General features: G+C 42.2%; 1 protein-coding gene across 2 annotated transcripts in view; it reads left to right on the top strand.

The window, feature by feature from the left end:
* The window catches only part of ZNF830 (zinc finger protein 830), a 265,393-nt gene that overhangs the window by 197,507 nt on the left and 40,643 nt on the right, over positions 1–27,243 (top strand). The window contains exon 10 of one of the 2 annotated variants that reach the window (XM_044293924.1): positions 6,104–6,506. The exons of the other annotated variant lie outside the window; for it this stretch is intronic. Coding sequence (XP_044149859.1) covers positions 6,104–6,137 — 34 coding nt within the window. The 3' untranslated portion in view covers positions 6,138–6,506. Of the gene's footprint in view, positions 1–6,103; positions 6,507–27,243 lie in introns of those variants that run through there. 2 annotated transcript variants of the gene reach the window in all.

Here is a 27,243-nt window from a genome sequence, read left to right as displayed (position 1 = left end):
CAGTAGAGAAATGGGCACCTTCCAAAAATGTGTGGAGGGAGACTTAAAGGGAGTCTGTCAGCAGATTTACCCCTTTTTAACAGTTGCCATTATGCTGTAGCCGCAAAACAGACGATTAACACGGTACCTTTATACGCTTTGGTGGACTTTTAAATCTGCAAAAAACGAACTTTGATGAGGGCTCGCAAGTGCCCAGGGCGGAGTCCACCGTGTTGGAGCCCAGGCAGCTCTGCCTCTTCGGCTCTTATCCCCGCCCAGCCTCCTCCTCTGCTCGCCTATCTGTTGTCTTTCCCCCTCAGCGAGATCCCGCGCCGACGCGATAACTTCCTTGGCCGGGGCATGCGCACTGCCATGCCCATTGCTGACACGGCATCGCAGTAGCTTATGCGCATGCCCCGGCCAAGGAAGTCATCGCGTCGGCGCGGGATCTCGCTGAGGGGGAGAGACAACAGATAGGCGAGCAGAGGAGGAGGCTGGGCGGGGATAAGAGCCGAAGAGGCAGAGCTGCCTGGGCTCCAACACGGTGGACTCCGCCCTGGGCACTTGCGAGCCCTCATCAAAGTTCGTTTTTTGCAGATTTAAAAGTCCACCAAAGCGTATAAAGGTACCGTGTTAATCGTCTGTTTTGCGGCTACAGCATAATGGCAACTGTTAAAAAGGGGTAAATCTGCTGACAGACTCCCTTTAAGAAAGATGAGGAATAGGGCCAGTAATAATAACTTGACTACAAGGGAAATTTCAGCGATTAGAGAATTACAGAAAAATAAATCTATCACTATACGTCCAGCAGATAAGGGGGGGGCGATAGTGGTATTAGACACTGGGAAATATAATGCTGAATGTTGGAGACAGCTAACGGATATTAATACCTATCTGAAGCTGACGAAGGATCCATTGACGCAATTCAAATGAGAATTGGGAGAATTGTGTGAAAAAGGACTAAAAGATCAGGTCCTTCTCCAACGAGAAGCAGATTTTATATTGGGCACACAGGGAAGGCTACCCGCCTTCTACTGTCTGCCCAAAATCCACAAAAATGTAGAAACCCCCCCCCCCCCCCGGACGGCTGATAGTATCCGGCATAGGCTCCATTACCTCAAATTTGTCAAAGTATATTGACACTCGCCTTCAACTATTGGTGAAGAAGTCTCGATCCTATGTGAAGGACACCACTCATGTTATAGAGATTTTGGAGCAAATGAGGGTGGGGCCTAGCTGGATAATGGGTACATTGGATATACAGTCCTTGTATACGGTGATTGATCACCAACAAGGATTAGACGCCATTGATGATATTTTTATTTGGAAAGAAGACATAACCAAATTGGAAGAATTTTTGAAGAGTTTGAATATAAATGACAAAGGCCTTATTTTTACCTCAAATATTCTAAATAAGACGGAGTACTTAGACTTATTAATTGAAGTATCAGATGGGAGATATAAATGTAGTACCTTTCAAAAACCTACAGCTACCAATAAATTTATTCCTTTTTCAAGCTGTCATCTCCCGAGGTGGTTGATCAACGTACCCACCGGACAGTTTAGACGTATCAGACATAATTGCACGGATGATGCGAAATTTGAGGAAGAGGCCATCAAAATGAAATCCTATTTTGAAGACAAACAGTATCGTAGGAACAATTGAACAGGCTCTAATCAATGTAAGACAATTGGAGAGACAGGAATTTTTTAAAGAGAAACAAAAACTGCAGATAGATGATTCATCTTTTCTGGATATCAGATTGGTACTCCCTTTTAATAATAATTATAAAAGGATTCAAAAAATGATTAGGTCCAGTTGGCCATACTTATTGAGTGATAAAACAATAGGCCACCTCCTACCACATACACCTAAAATCACTTTTACTAAAGCCCCCAATTTGGGTTTAAAAGTAGCTCCATCAGCCCCGAATAAAATACAAAAAGACAATACGTTAGGTTCTTTTATGAAGATGAAGGGTTTCTACAAATGTGGAAAGTGCATAGGCTGTAAATCTAATAATTTGCCACGGAAAACCCTAGAGATCTGTTCTACTCAGAATAAATATAAATGGAAGATTGAAGATTGTATTTCTTGTAATACGACAGGGGTCATTTATTTGATTCAATGCCCCTGTAATCGTCAATACATAGGACGCACAAAACGTCCCTTAAAAACAAGAATTAGAGAACACATCTCGAACATTAAAAAAGGGTATGAGAAGCACTCATTGTCAAAACATTACAAAGACACACATAATAGCCATCCAGGGAACCTAATGTTTGTAGGACTGGAGAGGATTAATCAACACTGGAGAGGAGGGGACTACATCTATAAGATTTCAACAAGGGTCAGCCGGCACTCCGTTTGTAGGCGTGGTGCACGAGTCCAGGGCCGAAGTCCAGGTACAAGTGAAGAAAAAGACCGGCACTCACTTTATCTTCAAAAGTTTTTCTCTTTATTCGCCACACATAAAATGTTCGGTGACGCGCGTTTCGGCTCTGCTGCGAGCCTTTCTCAAACCAATGGCATATAACAGAGTCAAACAATATACGTGATTTAAATAGACCGCCACAGCGGAAATGACATCATGTAGTCATGGTAATTTAGACAAACAAAATGGAGTGAAAAGAAAAAAAGAGAGCAAAGGGGGAGGGAACAAAAGGAAAGAAAGGGAAAAACAAAGTAACAATTTAAATAATCAGATACACGTGAGAAGCAGCCCAATCGCAACAACATCAATGAAAATGGTAGCAATTATAGATTCTTATGAAATTCTCTAGATAATCGTAGTAGCTTGCAATTCAGATGATGCGGTTGGGGAGTTCCTCACGTTTTCTGTAAAAATACAAGAAAACAAAGTATAAGCTTAACATACACTTAAAAGAACAAACATCTACAGGAAGCTATGGAGATCATACTCCCGGTTTAACCCCATGGGTTCCAGTGTCTGAAGTGTATGAATCCAATAGGATTCACGCTTCTTTAACATTTTTAAACGATTACCGCCTCTTCGAGGTTGTTGTACCTGCTCAATAATTTGAAAGCGCAATTGCGCAATATTATGCTTACAGCGATCAAAATGGTAAGGGACCGGTAGGAGTAAATTGTTTTTTCTAATAGTGGACTTGTGCTTGGTGAAGCGGTCCTTCATTCGCATGGATGTTTCACCTATATATAACAATCCACAAGGGCACTTGAGTAGATATATGATAAAACTGCTATTACATGTAAAAAGGCCTCGAACTGGAAAGCGCTTGCCTGTATGGGGATGCGTAAAATATTCCCCTTTAATTACACTTGAACAGTGTATACACCCTAGGCAAGGGAATGTGCCCTTTCTAGGAGTAGATAGAGTCTTCTGACGCTTCTCAGTTTGAGCACTGCCCACATCTGCCCTCACTACCATATCGCGAATGTTTTTATTACGTTTATAACACAATAATGGAGGATTTTTAAACTCCTCAATAGAGGGATAAGCTCTGGACAAAATGTTCCAATGCTTAGAAAAAATAAAGCGACACCTGTTAACCCATGGATGGAACTTGGTAACAAATGGTATACGTGACCCCCTGGACTCCTGTTTAGGGGTCAAGGAGGTGACCCTACCTCTCTCACTATCCAGCAGTGCTGTGGGATACCCTCTATTCTCAAATCTCATAGACATTTCATCAAGACGTTTTTTTCTTTCACTTCAGTATTGGAAACAATCCTACGTACCCTTTGAAATTGGGAATGGGGTAATGCTTTTTTTACTGTGGGAGGATGATAGCTTGAGAAATGGAGAAGAGAATTTTTGTCGGTATTTTTAATATACAGATCAGTCACAATTGACCCACCTGCACCCTTAATGACCAGGGTGTCCAAAAAATTAATCTCATGATCACTATAATGCAGAGTAAACTGCAGCTCGGGCCAAATCGAATTAAAAAATCTGAAAAGGCACGAAGGGATCGAATGCCGCCCCGCCATACACAAAACACGTCATCGACGAATCTTCGCCAAAAAATACAATGGATTTTAAACATCATTGCTGTAAATATGTTTGTCTTCAAACCATGACATGTATGAATTTGCATATGGCGGTGCGGCATTCGAGCCCATCGCGGTCCCACAGCACTGCTGGTAGTAGGTGTCCTGAAATAAAAAATAATTTTCAGTTAAAATAATTTCAAGAAGCTTCAGGAAAAATTCTTTAGCACCTTCACTGTGAGAGGAGAAGGATAGAAGCCACTCTACAGCCCGTATACCCTTCCAGTGAACAATAGAAGTGTACAGAGAACAAACATCAAAGGTTACTAATAAATCATCATCCTGTAACACCAGGGTCCCAACCTCACGCAAAAATTGATTCGTATCAAGCAGGAAAGATGTCATATTTTTAGTCAGGGGTGTCATAACCTTTTCAAGTAAAATAGCTGGTGGAGACAAAATAGTCAGTCAAGGCCACAATAGGCCGACCCGGTGGCTGAGACAAAGATTTGTGCACTTTGGGCAGTGTATAGAACACCGGTGTTACAGGATGATGATTAATCAGATATTCCCCCAATTTGGGGTCAATAATCTGCTGTGAAATAAATATATCAACCAAAGTACACAATTTCTTTTTAATAATGTATACCGGATCGCCATCCAGTGGACGATATACATCGGTATTGGCCAGCTGGCCCAGAATCTCATTAACATAATACTCCTTGTCCATCAGGACAAGAGCACCCCCCTTGTCAGCAGGCTTGAAAATCAGGCTATCGTCCCCCAATAGGTTATCGATAGCCTGCTTTTCAAGACGCGACAAGTTGTGGTTTACATGGAATCCACTCTGCCGTATTTCCTGCAAAGATTTTGACATGTCACGTTGGACCAATAAAATAAATGTTTCAACAGGATGATAGCATTTTGGTGGTTAAAAATGACTCTTAGTTCTCAGTCCAAAGTCCTTCAATGATAAACAGGTGTCACCGGTCGTTGCTGTACCTGCGCATTTTTCAACACTGGTAGATTGCAAGCCTGAGAAATGTGCCTTAAGTCGGAGATTCCTAAAAAAGCGCTGACAGTCCATGTCAAACTCAAAACTGTCGAGCGGACTAGTAGGACAAAATGATAGTCCCTTCTCCAGTACCTGCAACTGAAGAGGACTCAGACTTTTAGAGGAAATATTGAAAATTAAAGTGTCATCTCTACCTGAGAGCGTGTTATCCGTGGTGCGTCGATGCCTCCGATAATGGCGTCCTGCTCGTCTGGTGTTTTTCTTTGTTGAGGTCTTTGTCTCCTTCTGCCTAAAAAAGGCGCACGCGGAGGTCCAATGGTGGAATCACTTCCCGATCCGGATGACATCGAGGTTCCCCGACGTTGCTGCCTGGTGAATAAAGGTATAGCCGTGCCAGACAGATCTTGCCATTTATATACACGTTTATTCTGATAGTCCTCAGAATCTCTGATAAATTTCTGGCGTTTAGTACTTTCAATGTCCCGTTTAAGGTCAGCGCCAATTTTTTCCACTTTAGATTTTAAAGTAATCAATTCCTCCGCTGGTAAAGCGTCCTTCAGTTGCGTCTCAATAGTGGCGATTTTCTGCCTGCTAGTCATGATAGCTTCCGTCAGGTATTCGATGGTTAATACCATCAAATCCATGGAGCACTTGTTTACTATATTTGAGAAGTTAGTACAATAATCAATGTTGTCACAAAAAAACGTAGGTCTCAAATGGACTCGCAATCCACGTGGGATACGGTGCAAGCGGCAATATTCAGCGAGTGTAGATACATGTAGTTCCCAGGAGGTTAATCTCCTCACCTCCTTTTCAAGTTCTCTCCCTCGATACTCCGTGGGAGGTATTTTGAGAAAGTCCACATTGGCAGTCACATTGGACACGATCTCCCGTGCCCGCTCTTCCGTATAGGAAAATGAAGCCATGTTGCATAGAAGTTATACAGGTGCTCGCGCTGAAAAAGACTGAAGAGGCGGTAATCGTTTAAAAATGTTAAAGAAGCGTGAATCCTATTGGATTCAGACACTGGAACCCATGGGGTTAAACCGGGAGTATGATCTCCATAGCTTCCTGTAGATGTTTGTTCTTTTTAAGTGTATGTTAAGCTTATACTTTGTTTTCTTGTATTTTTACAGAAAACGTGAGGAACTCCCCAACCGCATCATCTGAATTGCAAGCTACTACGATTATCTAGAGAATTTCATAAGAATCTATAATTGCTACCATTTTCATTGATGTTGTTGCGATTGGGCTGCTTCTCACGTGTATCTGATTATTTAAATTGTTACTTTGTTTTTCCCTTTCTTTCCTTTTGTTCCCTCCCCCTTTGCTCTCTTTTTTTCTTTTCACTCCATTTTGTTTGTCTAAATTACCATGACTACATGATGTCATTTCCGCTGTGGCGGTCTATTTAAATCACGTATATTGTTTGACTCTGTTATATGCCATTGGTTTGAGAAAGGCTCGCAGCAGAGCCAAAACGCGCGTCACCGAACATTTTATGTGTGGCGAATAAAGAGAAAAACTTTTGAAGATAAAGTGAGTGCCGGTCTTTTTCTTCACTTACATCTATAAGATGTCCAGAGCGGAATCCAGGCAAATATATGAATTTGGTTCCTTACTACCGTTCGGACTGAATTCTGACATGGAACTGTTCGGCTTCATTTAAGGCTTGGGCCCCATCCCCGGCGGCGGGTCCCAAGCTTGGCCGTACATCGGCGCTGGGACCCCCCCCCCCCCCCTCTGGTTTGGGACCCCAGCCATGTCCGACCATCTCCATGCCAACTCAAAAATATTGTCGTTGATCCATCTATACTCATCAAGTTCCTTGATTTATTATTTTGCTGCATTTTAAATCATTTTAGCGTTTTAACATGATTTTTTTTTATAGTATCAAGAATTGTATGCCATTTTTAATATTTCTAATGGGGTTTATTGAATGATTATATTAATTAGAATAAAAAGGACAAAAAACCGCATCCATGAATAAAAAACCGCAACAAAAACACACTAAAACCGCATCTAGGTGGAAAAGTGCTGAGGATACTCCAACTCTGGATTATGATAACCGGGACTTACATAGTACCCTAGGGACGCCTATAAAAGAGGAGGTGAGGAGTGCAGGAGTTACCACTGAGGAAGGGATTGGAATATCCCGAAACGCGTCTGGGTAAATAGACACTCCGCATATACCTCCACAAGAAGTACTCATTGCATGGCCATGCTTTAAAGATGAAATATTGAAGAACCGCTAACTTGCGACAATTGAACTGCCCTGACCATCTGAGCGAGCGTAAGAGACCGGACGGAAGTCCCGCTTGTACCATCGCGAGATTGGGCTGGATTGTCAGAGCCCGCAAGCCGTGAAGACGGAGCGGCGTCTCTAGTAGATTTTACAGCGCTTCAAAGAAATCCTGGATACATCACTATAGGAGGCAAGACCGCTGACTGCTTTTTCCAGATAGAGGTAAGCTCTCAGCTGCTATTAGAATCTACTTACACGAACATTATTAACAGCGGAGTACCGTTCGTTGCGGTTATTATACCACAGACTCGGACTGGTTTTATTCTCAACAGGTATCAAGTGAAGCACATTGCGCTCGTATGCGCAGGACTCCAAATAGTGTCCTCTTATTCAAGTATTGCACTATTTATCACGTATCAACACTATTATGCTTATGATTCTTTTTGTTATTTAGGTTGTTCAATTCACTATATTTATCACTATTGTTTATTCACTTATTGGTTTCACCACCCTATTAGGTCACTATTGGAAAACATTTTATGCTGAATGAGCCCCCCATATTATTATGCCCAGTGAATTAGTGTTTGCACACGGTCGACCGTTGTAATTTCATTCATTGTATTTTACTTAATGTGTGTTATTCTTGTTATTGATGTCATTTTAAAGTAATAATTTTTACAATATTTAATCTGAGTGTTGCCATAGAATTGAGTGCTCGCTTCCTTATCTTTTATGCACTTATCAAATTGAGGTGGGGCGTCCTCAATTACTAGCTTGTAGCACCATACCACCCATTAGCAGCAGCGAGCCGCTCCATTCAATTAACTGGTTACATCTTGGCCTGCTGACAGCGTTTAAGTAGTGAAGTGTACATTAGTCATCAAAAGTGACAGTTGCCCCGTCCCCAGCTGCCAAAACCCCACTCGTCAACACACCCCTTTTGTCCTCTTGACAGGTCCCCCTCCCACCTTAGCCCCCGCTCAAGTCTTTTATGAATTTATTGAAATATTATGAATTTTCTGCCCCCACCCCTCCAAATCTATTATGAATTTGTCTTCTTAAAATCATATGAATCTTTTATTACTTTAATTACAGCTACTGTCGCTTTCTCAGTAATAATGAATCACATGCTGTATGCATATACGAACGAGTGTATGGCATGCCTCTCATACTACGTACAGCCTACCATACAGCGACATAGGGTAAAAATTCTCTAGGCACGTCTAGAGATCATGTTATATTGTTATTGTAGATGCGTGCCTGGACATGTCTAGAGACCCGCCCAGCGAACCCCCCTTATTGTCAGTATACAAATGGAGCACAAACAAAAACAAACGCTGAGTTTTAAAAACTTTATTGAGCAGATAAAACGACGTACAGAAAAGCTACAATGTCACAACACATATATAAATTCAAAAATACGTATAGCAGGGTTGCACTATACAATACATTAATAATATACACATAATTAGTATTTACCAGCTTAACCAAGAAGATTGTAACATTGGCGACATCCTTCTTTTAGGTAAGACTCCCCTGTCTTATACCCATAGGTGTGGAGGGGTTGGTCAGGAGAGTGCGATTTAGGTGCGACACTTAGACGACTCATTCAGGTTTGTTTTTAAACAGTCCAGAATCTCTAGTAGATGAATTACCCACAACAGTAAACGGCATATTTGTCAGCAATGGCATGCATTAATGCAACCCAGCCTTGTGGGTTTTTGTTTTTTGACTGTCTGTGGCTTTGCGTCGCATTGCACACAAGATCCATCATGTTAGAATCAGGAATAACATCACCCTGTTGTAACATTAGCCTTCTGCTTTATCCAGCATTTTTCTTAAAACGATGATTGACATGTGTTACAATTTCAAGAACAGAATCGTATTTTTCAGCGGTTGTATTTTGCAGTTGTTGATGACCAGGATCAGATTGGTTAACAAGGTTTAAAGTCGCTAGCTCTTTAGTCTCCTGTTTGGCAAGAACCAATTATGGGTATTCCTGATAATGAGTTGGTAAGTTTCAGTGGTATAGATGCTTTTGAGAGGCACCTTGACATTGTCATTAAGGTTTTGTACCACAGTCGTGGTGATTGGTGCTATTTTGATACTGGGAAAAAGTATATGGAAAAAAACTGTATATTCTGTATCATGACACCCATTACTATGGTATCAAAAATTTGAGGGGATTTATCAGTGAGGTGTACTTTTGTGAAAAGTGTAGTTCAGCGTTTCACCACAAAGACGACCACTTTTGTCAATACAGTCCAAAAGTTTACGACCACTTGAAAAATGTCAAAAAATCATATTTTACATTGTTGTATCTTAACAAGGTACCAAGTAGAGCTTCAACATGCAACAAGAAGAAATGAGAGTGAGACAAAACATTTTTTGAGCATTCAATTAATTGAAAATAACAATTAGACTGAAACAGGCTGTTTTTCAGCTGATTCAAATTTTAGTACCACATGCCTTTTAAAAAGCCAAATCTGTGCAAAGATGTGGATTCATTGTCATTTTCTGTCAGGTAGTCACATGTGATGACAAAGGCAAAAAAAAAATTCTCCCTTTTTGAACGTGGTCGGGTTGTGGAACTGCATAAGCAGGGTCTCTCACAGCACGCCATCGCTGCTGAGGTGGGACGCAGTAAGAGTCATTTGGAATTTCTTAAATGATCCTGAGGGTTATGGAACAAAAAAGTCGAAGACCCCAAAAAAATTAATCGGCACTGAGTCGGAGGATCCAATTGGCTGTCCGTCAAGACACTGGACTATCCTCAACCCAAATTAAGGCCCTTACTGGTGCTGACTGCAGCCCCATAACCATCAGACGGCATCTGAGACTGAAGGGCTTCAAAAACAAAAAATGTCTTCAAAGACCTCGTCTCCTTGAACGCCACAGAACTGCTCGTTCGGACTTTGCAAGAGAGCACCAAACATGGGACATTGCTGCTTGCTGCTTTTCCAAGGCTGCTATTCCAAGTGCTGATTTTTATAAGTGCATCGGAGATATTCAGGAGATACCCAGGAGGTAATCTGGAGGTGGATACAATCTAAACAAGTAAGATTTGTTTGTTTAAAATCTTTCCCCTCTTTACAATGGCAGACCTGGTTCTGTGCAGGAATTGTTGTGCTTTTATTTCAGGTTCCACTCTTCAGAGGTTTGGCTACTGTCTGATCTGTAGACAGCTCTCCATAATGCAACAAGAAATTACCTTTTTGAAATATGAGATTTGTAAATTACCCATAAAACAAACTCGGGCTGAGAACATTGCAATGCCACTGCCACAGAGGCCCCCTACACATGGAAGATGGGTTACTGTAGGTTCTGGTAGACTGAGAGTTGTGGATAGAAGACATGTCCCACAGTCTGTGGCTCTCCATAATTCATTTGCAGCACTTTCAGTGCGCAAGAGCAACATGGAGGATGGCTCAAGCACAGTGGGTGAGAAACAATTATCTCCCATGCCTAAAGTATGCAAGACTGCCGCCAAAGACAAAAAGGAGAAGGTGAGGATTGATGGTAAGCAGCTGTTGGTGGGCGTTTCTATCATAAGAGGTGTGAAGTTTCAGGAGAATGGTGTTGAGATGTCTCCCTGGTGCTACCGCTAGCAGGGATAGACGACTGATCCTTAATATTGTTAGGCAAGCAAAGCAGGAAAGGGAAATGGATGTTGTTCATCTTGGGACAAACGATCTGGTTTGCAATGAGATTTCAAAGGTGAAAGAAGCTTTTCACACACTTGGAAAGGATATACGGGAGGTTACATCAACTGTTTCATTCTCTGCAGTTTTGCCAGTGCATAACCTTCAGCATGACAGGCAGATGCGTATTAAGGAATTCAATGTATGGCTTGGTGAATGGTGTCTGAACCAAGGGTTTGGCTTTGTGTCTCATGTTAGCTCTTGTTGGAATGGAAAAGAACTGTACAAGAAAGATGGTTTGCATCTTTCTCTCAAGGTAACGAATGTCCTCGGTGAACAGTTCCAAGTATTTGCTAAGGAGCATTTAAACTAGGTAAGGGGGGCAAAAGAGTGATAATCCAGCAGTCCAACTGCCCCCTGGAACAATGCCAGAAGATGCCTGTAGCACAAAGGTTAAGAAATGACAAGCTCAGATTCTTGTCTACAAATGCTCGCAGTTTAGGGAATAAGATCAATGAACTTGAAGCTATAATGGCATCTGAGAATATAGATGCAGTGGCTGTTACGGAGACGTGGTTCAAGGGTAGTAATGACTGGGATATAACAATACCAGGGTTCTGCCAGGAGTATAGATATTCTAAATTCCCTACTGGGATTATCTCTACAGCAAGTAGTTGAGGAGCCAACCCGGAAGGAGGCCATTTTAGATTTAGTATTCACAAATGGGAATTTGGTATGATATTACTATAGGGGAAAGCTTGGGATCTAGTGATCACCAGTCAGCGTGGTTTACTATAAGTACAGTGACTGAGTCACACCACACAAAAACAAAAGTTTTAGATTTTAGAAAAACTGACTTTTCTGAAATTAGATTAGTGGTATAAGAGTCCCTATCAGATTGGAACAGTTTCATTTTGAGTCCAGGAGAAATGGCACTACTTAAAAGTGGCACTATTGAAGGCAACAGAAAATAGCAGAAGGCTAGTGTTACAACAGGGTGATGTTATTCCTGGTTCTAACATGATGGGTCTTGTGCGCAATGTGACGCAAAGCCACAGACAGTCAAAAAAACACCAGGCTGGGTTGCATTTATGCATGCCATGGCTGACATAAATATGCCGTTTACTGTTGTGGGTAATTCATCTACTAGAGAGATTCTGGATGGTTTAAAATTAACCTGAATGAGTAGTCTAAGTGTTGCACCTAATTGCACTCTCCTGACATTACTTAACTCTCTTAGCATACGGGGAAAGGGTGTATGTCATCTGGTCCCGGCGATTTGTCTATTTTAATTCTTTTTACGACACCGCTGTACTTGTTCCTGGATCAGACGGGCATTTTTAATGGGAAATTTACATCCTGCATTTCATCTGACAGTTTATTTTCCTTAGTGAATATAATGGCACAAAAGTATTTAATAGCTTTGCTTTCTTCTCATCGCTGTTTGCAACTCCCCACTTATCACTATGTAAAAAGCTGACACCTTCAGATTTATACTTGCATAGTTACATTGATACGGTTGAAAAAAAGAAAAGTCCATCAAGTTCAACCAAGGGATGTTTTCATAAGCATTTGTTTTTTACTTTTAAGAATACGTCTTTTGAAACTGTCCACTGTTCCTGCTGTGACCACGTCCTGAGGAAGTCTATTCCACAGATTCAGTTCTTACAGTAATGAAGCTTTGACTCTTCTGGATATTGAACTTTTTGTTCTCCAGTCGGAGGCAGTGCCCCTTGTCTTTTGAGGGCATTTTACAATGAACAGTTTTTCACCGTATTCTTTGTATGGCCCATTTATATATTTGTATTGGTTAATTATGTCCCCCCTTAGATGTCTCTTCTCCAGACTAAATAATTTATATTCTTTTAATCTTTCTTCATAACTAAGACCCCCCCATACCTAATCAGTTTAGTCGCTCTACTCTGTACTTTTTCCAGCTGCAGTACGTTTTTTCTATGGACTGGTGCCCAGAACTGAACTGCATATTCCAGATGAGGCCGCACCAACGCTATGTAAAGTGGTAATATTACATCCCTGCCCCGTGAGTCCATGCCTCGTTCAATGCATGACAATATCCTGGTGGCCTTAGAAACAGCTGATTGACATTGTATGCTGTAATTTAATCTACCATCCACAAGGACACCCAAATCCTTCTCTATAAGTGACTCTCCCAGTGTTACATCACCTAGGACACATGAAGCACAGAGATTACTACTGCCAAAATGCATAACTTTACATTTGTCCACATTGAACCTCATTAGCCAAGTTGATGCCTAATCGCTCAGAGTGTAGTCAGCTTGTAGTTTATGGACATCTTCTATAGACTGTACAATGCTACATAGCTTAGTGTCATCTGCAAATATCGAAATGGTGCTATTAATCCCATCCTCAATATCATTAATAAATTAAATAGAAGGCCCAGCACCAAACCTTGTGGTACACCACTTATAACCCGGGACCGTTCTGAATAAGAATCATTGACCACGGGGCGTGGCCTGACCGGCGATGTAGTAAGTCGCATCTTGCAGAGCTCCCGGCTGCCCCCGGCCTAATCCTCCACCATCCTGCGGCTAGCTGCCTCATATTCGATCCGGATTGCTGCCACAACGTCTTTGGTGCATCCTCGTTCCAAGGATCCCCCGATGATCATAATTAGGTCCGGTAAGAAGGTTTCAGGAGGTGGCACAAAATGGCACCGCCGCCATTCCTGTTTCTCCTCTTCTGTGGGCGGTGCCGAAGATGCGGGTCCCCGTACTTCCAAAAAGGACCCTGATATGACTGTCTGATGCCTCTGATGAAAAGGCCCACAGTGGCAAAGATGGCGGACACCATGAGGGACAGAAAGAAGCTGTCCCAGAAGCCTGCTCTGCGGCTGCAGACCAGGCCCATGCGGCCCAAGCAGGGCCTTCATTCCTCCGCCTGCCACAAGTATTGGACCCCACTACAGTGCTCCAGACAAAAAAAAATACCTATTAGCCATTGGCTCCTGAACTGAAAAATGAAGGCGCCAAACTAAATTTTTAGTCGCCAAATCAAAATTTTGATATCGTGACAACGCTACGCCTATCAGATCGGCGTAGGGTTGTTTCGATACCAAAATTTTTATTCGCTTTAGTCACCATAAAAAAGTATTCCGATACTCCATACCACGCAAAAAAAACACCAAAAAAGCCGCGTGCATTTCGCATTTTATGAAACGTTCGGCCCATAATAGAACAGTCCTATCCTATTTTTTGGGGGTGACAAGGTGACAAAAAAATGGCGAATCGCCTGGTTTTTATTTATTTCTGTTACAGCGCTCACCGCATAGGAGAGAATTTTTTTAAATTTAATAGTTTGGACTTTTCGGACGCAGCGCTATGTAATATGTTTGTTTATTGTTTATATATTTTATATGTAAAATATTTTAGGGTACTTTCACACTAGAGTTTTTCATTTCCGGCATAGAGTTCCATCACAGGGGCTCTATACCGGAAAACAACTGATCAGGCATATCCCCATGCATTCTGAATGGAGAGTAATCAGTTCAGGATTAATCAGGATGTCTTCAGTTCAGTCGTTTTGACTGATCAGGCAAAAGATAAAACCGCAGCATGCTACGGTTTTATCTCCAGCAAAAAATTTTTAAAAAAAATAAAGACTTGCCGGAATGCTGGATCTGGTATTTTTCCCATAGGAATGTATTAGTGCCAGATCTGGCATTCAAAATACCGGAATGCCAGATCCGGCATTCAAAATACCGGAATGCCGGATCCGTCCTTCTGGTCTGCTCATGCGCAGACCGGTAAAAATGTGTAAAAAGATACAAGACGGATCCGTCTGTCCGCATGACAAGTGGAGAGATGGATTCGTTCTTGCAATGCATTTGTGAGATAGATCCGCATCCGGATGCGTCTTACAAATGCTTTCAGTCACATCCAGATCGGCGAATCCAGCAGGCAGTTCAGACTACGGAACTGCCCGCCAGATCACACTGCCGCAAGTGTGAAAGTAGCCTTAGTGTTTGTGTGTTTTTTTTTTTGTTTTTTTTTCTTACTATTAGCCCCCTTAGGGGCTGGAACCCCTTGTCCTATTCACCCTCTTTCACATTGGCGAGATTTCACTTGTGCGTTGCATGAAAATCGCAGCATGCTCTGCGTGAAAAACGCACAACAAAGCAAGCCCCATAGAAGTTAATGGGGCTGCGTGAAAATCGCAAGCAAGTGCGGATGCGGTGCGATTTTCACGCATGGTTGCTAGGATGAAAGTCTATTCACTGTGTTATTTTCCCTTATAACATGGTTATAAGGGAAAATAATAGCATTCTTTAATACAGACTGCTTAGTAGAAGGTCAATTGAGTGTAAAAAAAAAAAAAAAACGCACCTCCTCCAATTGATTCCGTAGATGCCGGTCTCCTGTTCTTTCTTCAGGACCTGTCAAAGGACCTGTCGTGATGTCGTCACTGGGCTCATCACATGGTACATCACATGGTACATCACATTATCCATCATCATGGTAATGGACCATGTGATGAGCTCAGTAACGTCACCACAGGTCCTGAAGAAAGAACAGGAGACCGGCAGCTATGGGATCAATTGGAGGAGGTGAGTTAATTTTTTTATTTTTATTTTTTAACCCTCATTGGCACTGCGCCACCAATGTTTATTATACTGCACCACCAATGAAGACAACTGACCTGTTAATACAAATACAGGAGGCGGGTGCCGGAATCAAATAGCCGGCACTCGACCTCCATGACAGGAAGCTGCGATCCTCTGCAGTTAACCCCTCAGGTACTGCGCCTGAAGGGTTAACTGCCGCTGATTGCAGCTCCCTGTCATAGAGGTCGGGTGTCGGCTATTTGATTCTGGCACCCGCCTCCTGTATTTGTATTAGCAGGTTAGTTGTCTTCATTGGTGGCGCAGTGGCCACAGCCCCTCGCCTCCTCCTCCTTCTTTCTCTCTTCTCATTGGCGGCGGCAGCACAGGGGGGAGGGAGAGACTCATCCACTGCGCTGCTGAGAACATCGGCGGCAGGGCAGAGAACTATCATCTCCTCTGCCCCGCCGCTGTATTCAACTGCAGAGCTGCGGCGGCGGGTCTAGTCGCAAATGGCGACAAGACTAAAAAGTCTTGTCGCCATTTGTAAATTCTAAGTCGCATTGGCGACCATTTTGGTCGTTATCTGGAGCCATGCACTAGCAAAGATATATATGCTGCAGTACAACAGTGCAGCTCCACTCTGCTTACTTTGAATACCTCAGTGGGCTCACTGCAAGAGAGTGTCATTTATCTGGCAAAATATGCAGAAGATAACAAAGAGTTACAGAAATCGAGGACCGGGTGGGCCGCTTGGAGGATAAAGTTCCACCGGTAAAACGGGACTTAGCCAAGGTAATTCACAATATTACGCCTCTGATAATTAAAGCGGGTGACCTGGAAAATAGGTCCCGCCACAATAATCTTCGCTTAATAGGAATTCCAGAGAAAGCTGAGGGACAATATCCTGTCAGTTTTTTTTTTTTTTTTTGAAGATTGGATCAGAAATACGGTTGCTAAAGACTCCCTGTCTCCTTTCTTTGCTATTGAAAGAGCGCACAGGGTGCCATCCCATCCTCTGCCTCCGGGGGCCCTCCCAGACCAGTATTGATGAAGCTTCTACATTTCCAGGATCGGGGATATTATTCTTCGTAAGGCCCGAGACTATCCGGATCTTTCAATCGGTGGATACAAGGTCTCCATTTTCCCGGACTTATCGGCTGAACTGCAACGACGTAGAGCCCGCTTCCTGGATGGGAAACGCACTCTGAGGTCCCATGGGATTTTAATACTCTATGCTCTACCCGTCTAAGCTAAGTGTGCAATTCCAGGGCAAAACCCACTTCTTTGAGTCGCCTCCTGTTGGACTGAACAACTAGGATGCCTGTCTGCCATGCTGAGGGAAGATCCATCGTCGCAGACCTGAAGATGTCCTTCTGCAGTTTTGATGGACATTTGCCTTCATACCAGGGCGGATTTTGCGCTCTATTTGCACTAACCTTACTTTCTTCCTGCAGGACAGTATCCGTTGATAATAATGTCTTTTTGCCCTTTCCTGTTATAGGTTGATATATCTGTTTTTTCAGGGGCTCTACTTGCTGCTGTGGAGTTTTTTTGATACCGCACAGGACTAAACAGCTGCTTGTCATGCATACATATTAATGGCCGGGGTTGCTGTTTGGGAGTTCTGATTATTTTTATGTCTACTTTTTATGTGGGCTTGTTATTGCTTCCTATGTTGTGGGTTGCAGGAAAATGTTCTGTGTGTCACACTCTCTGTTGGGACTGCTGAGAGTGTCCCTTCTTGTAGAATGTTATAAGGGAAAATAATACAATCTATAGAACACCGATCCCAAGCCCGAACTTCTGTGAAGAAGTTCGGGTTTGGGTACCAAACATGCATGATTTTTCTCACTCGAGTGCGAAACGCATTACAATGTTTTGCACTCGCGCGGAAAAATTGTGCGTGTTCCTGCAACGCACCCGCACATTTTCCCGCAATGCCTGTGTGAAACCAGCCTTAGAATTCTGGTTCACAGAGCAATTCCGTTTGAATGCCATTCTAGTAAATTAGACTCGGAGGGACGATATGTGTGCTTACATTGTACTATTTTTAGTGTACAGTTCCTATTGATAGCTGTCTACATTCCACCCCCATATTCCACTGTGGCAATCAAGGAAATTTTGGAATGGATCTCTTACAAGCCGCAAATTCCAATTTTCATAGTAGGAGACTTTAATAATTGTCTTGATCCTGAATTGGACAGGTTTTCATAGTCGCAGGCTGCGGCGCCTTCTGGAGAGACTTCATTGGCAAGACTATTGAGAGAGGTAGATTTGTATGATCTCTGGAGGATTAGATTTCCAATGAAGAGACAATTTTCTTGCTTTTAAGCTTCACACTCCTCTCTATCCAGGATAGATTTGCCTATCTGGTCGCTGGAGGCCTCTTCTTATGTATCTGTAGTGGAATACCTACCCCGCAGCCTCTCTGACCACTCCCCCATTCACCTTGGATTGATGCTTGTGGAATCCGGGAGTCGTCGGGTTATGTCACTGTGGAAGCTTAATCCATTCTGGATCCAATTATTGGATGAGGAAGAGCCACTGACCAGATTCATTATAGAATTCTTTGATCATAATGTAGGGTCTGTATCTCTCAACTCTGTTTGGGATGCCATGAAGGCGTATTTAAGGGGCCTCTTTATTCAGAGAATCCAGAGCTGTAAATCTGTAAGTCTTTTGCACTTACTACGGCCATGCAACTAGAGTTGCAGACATGGGAACGCAGGTTCATAGATGCCCTGTCCCCGCATGTAAAGGGCAAGTGGAATGAGGCGCAAGCTATGCTCAGTGAGCATTTACTACATATACTAATAATAAACAATTCTTTTTACAACAAAAATATTTCGATGTGGGTGAAAGTACAGATAGCTTATTAGCTAGGGTGATCTGTTCACAAGATGGTCCTTCTAGAATTGCAGCCATACGGACTCCTGACGGAGATCTTTCCGTGGAGGATGATACTATATTGAAGGCATTCCATTGCTTTTATAGGGAGTTGTAAGCCTCAAAGATAACAGTGAATAAGGAGGATATTCAACAATATCTTGCTAATATATCGCTTAGGCCGAATGCACACGGCCATGTTTCACGGCCGTGAGCTGTCTGTGGGACCACGGCTGGATTCCTGCTTAGAGCAGGAGCACACGGCATCATTGGTTGCTATGACGCCGTGCGCTTCCTGCTGCCGCCGCAATACAGTGGTACACTGGTATGATCTAAACCAGTGTATTACTGTACCGCGGCAGCAGGAATACACTGGTATAGATCATACCAGTGTAATACTGTATTGCGGCGGCAGCAGGAAGCGCACGGCGTCATAGCAACCAATGACACCATGCGCTTCTATGCGTGAAGCTATAGTGGTAGTGATTTTAAAGCCGAATAAGGATTTAACTCAACCCGAATCTTATAGACCCATCTCACTACTACCATATGATATCAAATTATTAGCTAAAGTATTGGCCAATAGGCTTAATAAAGTTATATCTCCGATAATTCTCAAAGATCAATCTAGGTTAATGCCAGATTGAAGCACGGCCGTTAATCTAAGGAGACGATTTCTTAATATACAAAGACCAGTACACACAGGGGGATGTCGGGCTGTAGTGTCACTAGATGCTGCTAAAGCCTTCGACAGTAAAGAATGGAGCTATCTATGGAAGGTCCTAACAGCTATGGGTTTTGGTAAAGGCTTTATCTCGTGGCTATAGTTATTATATTGTTCCCCAGTTGAAAGAATCAGGGCAAATGGGGTGCTGTACGAATATTTTCCTCTACATGGGGGGACTCGACAGGGATGCCCCTTGTCACCTTTACTATTCGCAATTGCCATTGTAGTACCTGGAGACATGCACTATGACTTGACATTGAGCTCATCAGGTCACAGTGGAGAGCGTGTCAGACCTGCAGAGTAGCAGGTGCCCAAACAGGAGTCCAGTGCCTGATCAGGAGAGGGAAGAGATTTTTTTAAATTATAGAACTGAGCATTGGGGTCTGATCTAAGCATGGGAGGTTCTGATCTGAGCACTGGGGTATGTCCTGATCTGAGCATGCGGCGGTCCTGATCTGAACAATGGGGGTCTGATCTGAGCAATGAGGATTTGAGCATGGGGTGTCTTGTTTGAGTATGGGTTTGTCAGGTCTGAGAAAGAGGGAGATCTGAGCACTGAGGGTCTATTACTGGGAGTCTGATTTGTGTTGTCTGATCCGAGCATGGGGGTCCTATTTTGGAGGTCTGATCTGAGGTCTGATGAAAAATATATTTTTTCTTTTTTTCTCTTATTTTTCTTTGTTAAAACCTAGGTGCATCTTGTAGGGTGAAAAGTACGGTGACTCGTGTGTAAATGTGTAGCTTGTGGCTCCTCGTAGTCATACAGGTTTTCTTTTTTTTGGCTCTTTGTGTCTGTAAGGTTGGCCACCCCTGATCTATCATCTGGATAGATCATCAGCATCTGATCGACGACCGGGACCCTCGCCGATCAGCTGTTTGAGAAGGCAGCAGCACTCCAGCAGCGGCGTGGCCTTCTCACTGTTTACCGCTGGCCTAGTGACATCAATACTAGTATCAACTGGCCTGGGCGGGGCTAAACTCCATTCAAGTGAACAGAGCTTAGCCACGCCGAGGCCAGTTGATACTAGTCATGATGTCGCTGGGCCTGCCGTAAACTGTTAGAAGGCCGTGGCGCTCCTGGAGCGCCGCTGCCTTTTCATACAACTGATCGGCGGGGATCCCGGGTGTCGGACCCCCGCCAGTCAGATGCTGCTGATCTATCTAGGGGATAAATAATCAGTTTAAATAAACTGCAGAACCCCTTTAATATCTGTCTCCATTTTGGCTGCTTTCATTTGTCTTTTACTTACTTTCACATATTTTTTTTGTTTTGTTTTTTCAATGCTTCCTCGCTACCCTCCTGTTTTAGTGATTTTTTTAAATACCTTCTTTTGGTCATTTATTACTTTATTTACAATTCTATTTATCCACATAGTTTTTTTGTCTTGTTCCTCACCCTTTTATTCCCAAAAGGTATGTACATCTCTCAATTAGAGTTTAGGATGCTTTTAAAATGATCCCATTTTGTGGCTGTGTTTTTATTTTTGAGGACTTTGTCCCGGTTAGCTAGGCCAATGGCCTCTCTTAGTTGGCCAAAATTAGCTTTTTTGACGTTTATTTTTGTTCCTCCCTTAAAGAACACTCTTTTGAATGACAGTTGGAAGGTTATTATATTATGGTCCCTATTTCCCAGGTGTTCCCCCAACCTGCACCTGTTGTTTGTCAGGTGTATTGGTTAATACTAATTCCAGTATGGCCTTCCCTCTAGTCCTGTTCTCTGGTCCTGAACCAGTTGGGAAAGGTAATTGTCTTTGGTTATTGCCAAGAAACTGTTCTAGTCCCTCCTTCCATTCCTCCCTCAGTTCCATTACCTTGCCCTATGTCTCTATATGCACTTTCTTCCTCTCCTATAATGTAATTACCCCCCCCCCCCCCCCAGTCCCTAGTTCAAAAACTCCTCCAACCTTCTAGCAATCTTCTCCGCCAAAACAGCTGCACCTTCCCCATTGAGCTGCAGCACATCCCTACAATAGAGCCTGTAGCCAACAGAGAAGTCAGCCCAATTCTACAGGAAACCAAACCCCTCCTTCCTACACCAGTTCTTGACAGTTGTTAACCTGCCTAATCTTATGATTTGTCCCATTCTGCTTTTAGTTTCAACTAATGTGCCAAGTGATACCCTCTGGACGGGCTAAACCAGCGGTCCCCAACCGCCGGGCCGCGGCCCAGGATTGGGCCCTGGAAGATTGTTTGCCGGGCCGCGGCCATTATGGAAGCGCTTTATTAGTACAGGAGGACCAGGAAGAGGTGAAGGATCTATTCTCTCCGGTACCTGGTCCTCGGGTTGGCTGTGCAGGGCTGCACACAGCGTGAGGGCTGACATAAGGGCTGATGGCTGACATGGGGTTGTTTTGGCTGACATGGGGTTGTTTTGGCTGACGGCTAAAGGTTAGGGGGTTGATCTGATGTTAGCAGAGGTCTTTTTTTTCGCCTCTAAAACCTAGGTGCATCTTATAGGGCAAAAAATATGGTACAGTGCAGCAGAGACCCTAGTCAGTTTATATAGTCGTTATGTTGTTTTATAAATTTGAATATGCCCCTTTGTTTTGTTATGCGCATGAATCAGTCAGCGCCAACTAGCACCCCCTAAGCCCCGCAGCTTTCAAACAATGCAGATTTGAAAATGAATAAGCTTATGCAGGCTGTGAATGAATATATTTACTAAATGTGATTAACCCTTTCAGGACCAGGCCGTTTTTTGGAAATTTGACATGTCTCTTTATGTGGTGATAACTTTGGAACGATTTTACTTATCCTAGCCATTCTGAGATTTTGTTTTCTCGTGACACATTGTACTTCATTATAGTGGTAAATTTCAGTCAATATTTTTCATTATTATTTAAAAAATGGATACATTTGCAACTTTCCAAATGTCTATTTCTTTGCTTTTAAAACAGATAGTGATACCTCATATAATAGTTATTACTTTACATTTCCCATATCTATACTTCATGTTTGGATCATTTTGTGAATGCCATTTTATTTTTGGGGGACGTTAGAATGTTTAGAAGCAAATCTTGAAATTTTTCAGAAAATTTCCAAAACCTACTTTTTAAGGACCAGTACAGGTCTGAAGTCGCTTTGTGAGGCTTAAATAATATAAACCAACTTGCGGTACCTGAGGGGTTAACTGCAGCGGATCACAGCTCCCTGTCATGGAGGTTGGGTGTCGGTTATTTTATTCCAGCACCCGCCTCCTGTATTTGTATTAACAGATCAGTTATCTTCATTGGTGGCGCAGTGCCCCTCCAACACCCCAGTATAATAAACATTGATGGCGCGGTGCCCCCCCCCAACACCCTAGTATAATAAACATTGGTGACACAGTGCTAATGAGGGTTAAAATAAAAATTAACTCCTCCTCCAATTGATCCCGTAGCTGCCGGTCTCCTGTTCTTTCTTCAGGACCTGTCAAAGGACCTGTGCTGACTTCACTGAGCTCATCACATGTTTCCATTACCATGGTGATGGATTATGTGATGTACCATGTGATGAGCACAGTGATGTCACCACAGGTCCTGAGGAAATAACAGGAGACCGGCAGCGATGAATTGGATGAGGTGAGTTCATTATTTATTTTTATTTTATTTTTTTTAACCCTCAATTGACCTTCTACTAAGCATTCTGTATTAAATAATGCTATTATTTTCCCTGATAACCATGTTAGATGGGAAAATAACACAGTGAATAGACTTTCTTCCTAGCAACCATGCATGAAATCGCACCGCATGCGGATGCTTGCGATTTTAATGCAGCCCCAATAACTTCTATGGGGCCTGCGTTGCGTGAAAAACGCACAACATAGAGCATGCTGCAATTTTCACGCAACGCACAAGTGATGCGTGAAAATCACCGCTCATGTGCACAGCCCCATAGAAATGAATGGGTCCCGATTCAGTGCGGGTGCAATGCGTTCACCTCACGCATTGCACCAGCGCAGAAATCTCGCCCATGTGTAAGGGGCCTAAGGGTTAATAGGACAAGGGTTCCAGCCCCTAAGGGGGCTAATAGTAAAAACCAAACCCCCAAAAAAACACAAACACTAAGGCTACTTTCACACTTACGGCAGTGTGAACCGGCAAGCAGTTCCATAGCCTGAACTGCCTGCCGCATTCGCCGATCTGGATGTGACTGAAAGCATGCGCAGACCGGAAGGACGGATCTGGTATTTTGAATGCCTGATCTGGCATTAATACATTCCTATGGGGAAAAATGCTGCATCCGGCATTCAGGCAAGTCTTCTGTTTTTTTTGCCGGAGATAAAACCGTAGCATGCTATGGTTTTATCTTTTGCCTGATCAGTCATAATGACTGAACTGAAGACATCCTGATGCATCCTGAACGGATTGCTCTCCATTCAGAATGCATTGGGATATACCTGATCAGTTATTTTCTGGTATAGAGCCCCTGTGACGGAACTCTATATCGGAAATGAAAACTGCTAGTGTGAAAGTACCCTAAAATATTACATTTAAATCCCCCCTTTACCAATTTTACATATAAAATATATAAACAATAAATAAATATATTACATAGCACTGCGTCCGAAAAGTCCAAACTATTAAATTATTAAAAAATATCTCCTATGTGGTGAGCGCTGTAACAGAAATAAATAAATAAAAACCATGCGATTCACCATTTGTTACCTTGTCACCCCAAAAATAGGATAGGACTCTTCTACTATGGGCCGAACGTTTCATAAAATGCGAAATGCATGCGGCTTTGCGTGGTATTGAGTATCGCAATACTTTTTTTATGGTGACGAAAGCAATTCAAAATTTTGGTATCGAAAAAACCCTACGCCGATCTGATTGGCGTAGCGTTGTCACAATACCAAAATTTTGATTCGGTTTCGCGACTAAAAATTTAATTTGGCTCATAAATTTTTCAGTTAAGGAGCCAATGGCTACTAGGTATTTTTTGTCTGGAGCACTGATTCTATTAAAACTGTATGAATCTATTAAAAGCTGTATTAATCTATTAACAAACTCTTAGAATCTGTAATAATAAAATCATTAAAAACCAGATGATTACAAATTAAAAAGTTTAAAAAGCTTTATTAATTTGTCTTTATTTACGACGCAACACGTTACTTTATTCAACAACGCCGTAGGGTAGGCACATTTGTGTGTAATTACAGCAACGTACACATAATTGTTTCATGCGCTTTATTACAAAGGAACGTACAACACTTTTAAATACATTTTCAAAAGACATTCCTTTAGCGATATAATGTAAGATATAGATCCAGTAATGCCCGCAGTCTAGGCCTGCACAATATATCGCCAAAGCAATCGCAATTAATCGCTATATTGCAATCGCCAATTGGCCGACCCAAAAATGCTGCAATTATATTACCATATTTTTTGCTTTATAAGACAAACTTATTCCCCCCCCAAAAGTGGGGGGAAAATGGCAGTGCGCCTTATAAAGCGATGGTTGACTTTTTACGTGGTTGACACGGATGTATCGCCGGCCGCTATGCTGCACAGCGCGGCCGGCGATACATCAGTTACAGTATGGGGAGGTAGGAGGGGCTGGAGGCAAGTTGTTATTTTAATGAACAAATGTTCTTTTATTTATTCTTTTTTATTTATCTGTTCTGTGCAGTGCTATTAAGAAAATTGCAAGTTTTGTATTTTGTACTTTTGCAGTAATGTAAATGTTATTTCATTTAGTAACAGATGTTTTATTTTGAAAAACACTGTGCATTTCAGTTCTTGAGTTGAGCATAACTACATTTCAGCATTATCAGTAATTTGTGTGTGCTTTTGCCTTGAAAATCCAAGCAAATAGACCGCACAATTCCCTTAAAATATCGCAATCGCACAAAAATTCCCATATCGTGCAGCCCTACCGCAGACCGAACTAACAGTGTCCTGTATTTGTCTGTTTTGATACCTTTTATAGTCTTAGAATCTTTAAATAAAAATTTCATTAATTCACCAGGAAATATTTCATTTGCGGGCAATAATCCATAACTATCCCAAAAATATGTAATTCAGGTATAATATAATTAAAATCCAGTGCTTTCCCCGCGGATACGAATTGTTTGTATTTACAATATAGACTGCCGGACGGTCGATTATTTTATTTCTCAGTGTTAACCACTTCAACCCCGCTAGCTGAAACCCCCTTCATGACCAGAGCACTTTTTACACTTCGGCACTACACTACTTTCACCGTTTATCGCTCGGTCATGCAACTTACCACCCAAATGAATTTTACTTCCTGTTATTCTCACTAATAGAGCTTTCATTTGGTGGTATTTTATTGCTGCTGACATTTTTACTTTTTTTGTTATTAATCAAAATTTAAAGATTTTTTTGCAAAAAAATGACATTTTTCACTTTCAGCTGTAAAATTTTGCAAAAAAAACGACATCCATATATAAATTTTTCGCCAAATTTATTGTTCTACATGTCTTTGATTAAAAAAAAATGTTTGGGCAAAAAAAAAAAAATGGTTTGGGTAAAAGTTATAGCGTTTACACACTATGGTACAAAAATGTGAATTTCCGCTTTTTGAAACAGCTCTGACTTTCTGAGCACCTGTCATGATTCCTGAGGTTCTACAATGCCCAAACAGTAGAAAAACCCCACAAATGACCCAATTTTGGAAAGTAGACACCCTAAGGTATTTGCTGATGGGCATAGTGAGTTTTTTATTTTTTGTCACAAGTTAGCGGAAAATGATGATTATTTTTATATTTTTTCTTACAAAGTCTCATATTCTACTAACTTGCGACAAAAAATAACAAATTCTAGGAACTCGCCATGCCCCTCACAGAATACCTTGGGGTGTCTTCTTTCCAAAATGGGGTCACTTGTGGCGTAGTTATACTGCCCTGGCAATTTAGGGGCCCATATGTGTGAGAAGTAGTTTGCAATCAAAATCTGTAAAAAAAAATGACCGGTGAAATCCGAAAGGTGCACTTTGGAATGTGGGTCCCTTTGCCCACCTAGGCTGCAAAAAAGTGTGACACATCTGGTATCGCCGTACTCAGGAGAAGTTGGGGAATGTGTTTTGGGGTGTCATTTTACATATACCCATGCTGGGTGAGAGAAATTTCTTGGCAAAAGACAACTTTTCCCATTTTTTTATACAAAGTTGGCATTTGACCAAGATATTTTTCTCACCCAGCATGGGTATATGTAAAATGACACCCCAAAACACATTCCCCAGCTTCTCCTGAGTACGGCAATACCAGATGTGTGACACTTTTGTGCATCTAGGCTGCAAAAGTGCCCAAATTCCTTTTAGGAGGGCATTTTTAGACATTTGGATCCCAGACTTCTTCTCACGCTTTAGGGCCCCTAAAAAGCCAGGGCAGTATAAATACCCCACATGTGACCCCACTTTGGAAAGAAGACACCCCAAGGTATTCAATGAGGGGCATGGCGAGTTCATAGAAATGTATTTTTTTGGCATAAGTTAGCGGAAATTGATTTTTTTTGTTTTTTCTCAAAGTCTCACTTTCTGCTAACTTAGGACAAAAATTTAAATCTTTCATGGACTCAATATGCCCATCAGCGAATACCTTGGGGTGTCTTCTTTCCAAAATGGGGTCAGTTGTGGGGTGTTTGTACTGCCCTGGCATTTGAGGGTCTCCACAATCATTACATGTATGGCCAGCATTAGGAGTTTCTGCTATTCTCCTTATATTGTGCATACAGGTAATGAGATTTTTTTTCCGTTCAGCCTCTGGGCAGAAAGAAAAAAATGAACGGCACAGATTTCTTCATTCGCATCGATCAATGTGGATGAAAAAATCTCTGCCCAAAAAAAAAAGGAGGGGAAAGGCGTCTGCCAGGACATAGGCGCTCCGCCCAACATCCATACCCACTTAGCTCGTATGCCCTGGCAAACCAGATTTCTCCATTCACATCAATCGATGTGGATGAATAAATCATTGCCGGGATTTTTATTTTTATTTTTTATATACAAAGTGTTTGCCAAAGCATAGGAACGCCGCCTCCTCCTCAGCTCGTATGCATCGGCAAACGTATCTGTTACTGCAGAGTAGAAATCTCGTCTTGCAGCACCGCATACACTGACTTGCGTGTAATCTGACAGCAGCGCAATGCTTCTGTCAGAATGCACATCAGTGCTGCAGCTAGTAGATCGGTTGGTCCACCTGGAAGGTAAAAAAAAGAAAAAACCAGGCCACAACGCAATAATTTTATTAACTTTGG

The sequence above is a fragment of the Bufo gargarizans genome, chromosome 5 (assembly GCF_014858855.1).
Source record: "Bufo gargarizans isolate SCDJY-AF-19 chromosome 5, ASM1485885v1, whole genome shotgun sequence".
Lineage (NCBI taxonomy): Eukaryota > Metazoa > Chordata > Amphibia > Anura > Bufonidae > Bufo > Bufo gargarizans.
This window is presented reverse-complemented; position numbering and strand designations above follow the sequence as displayed.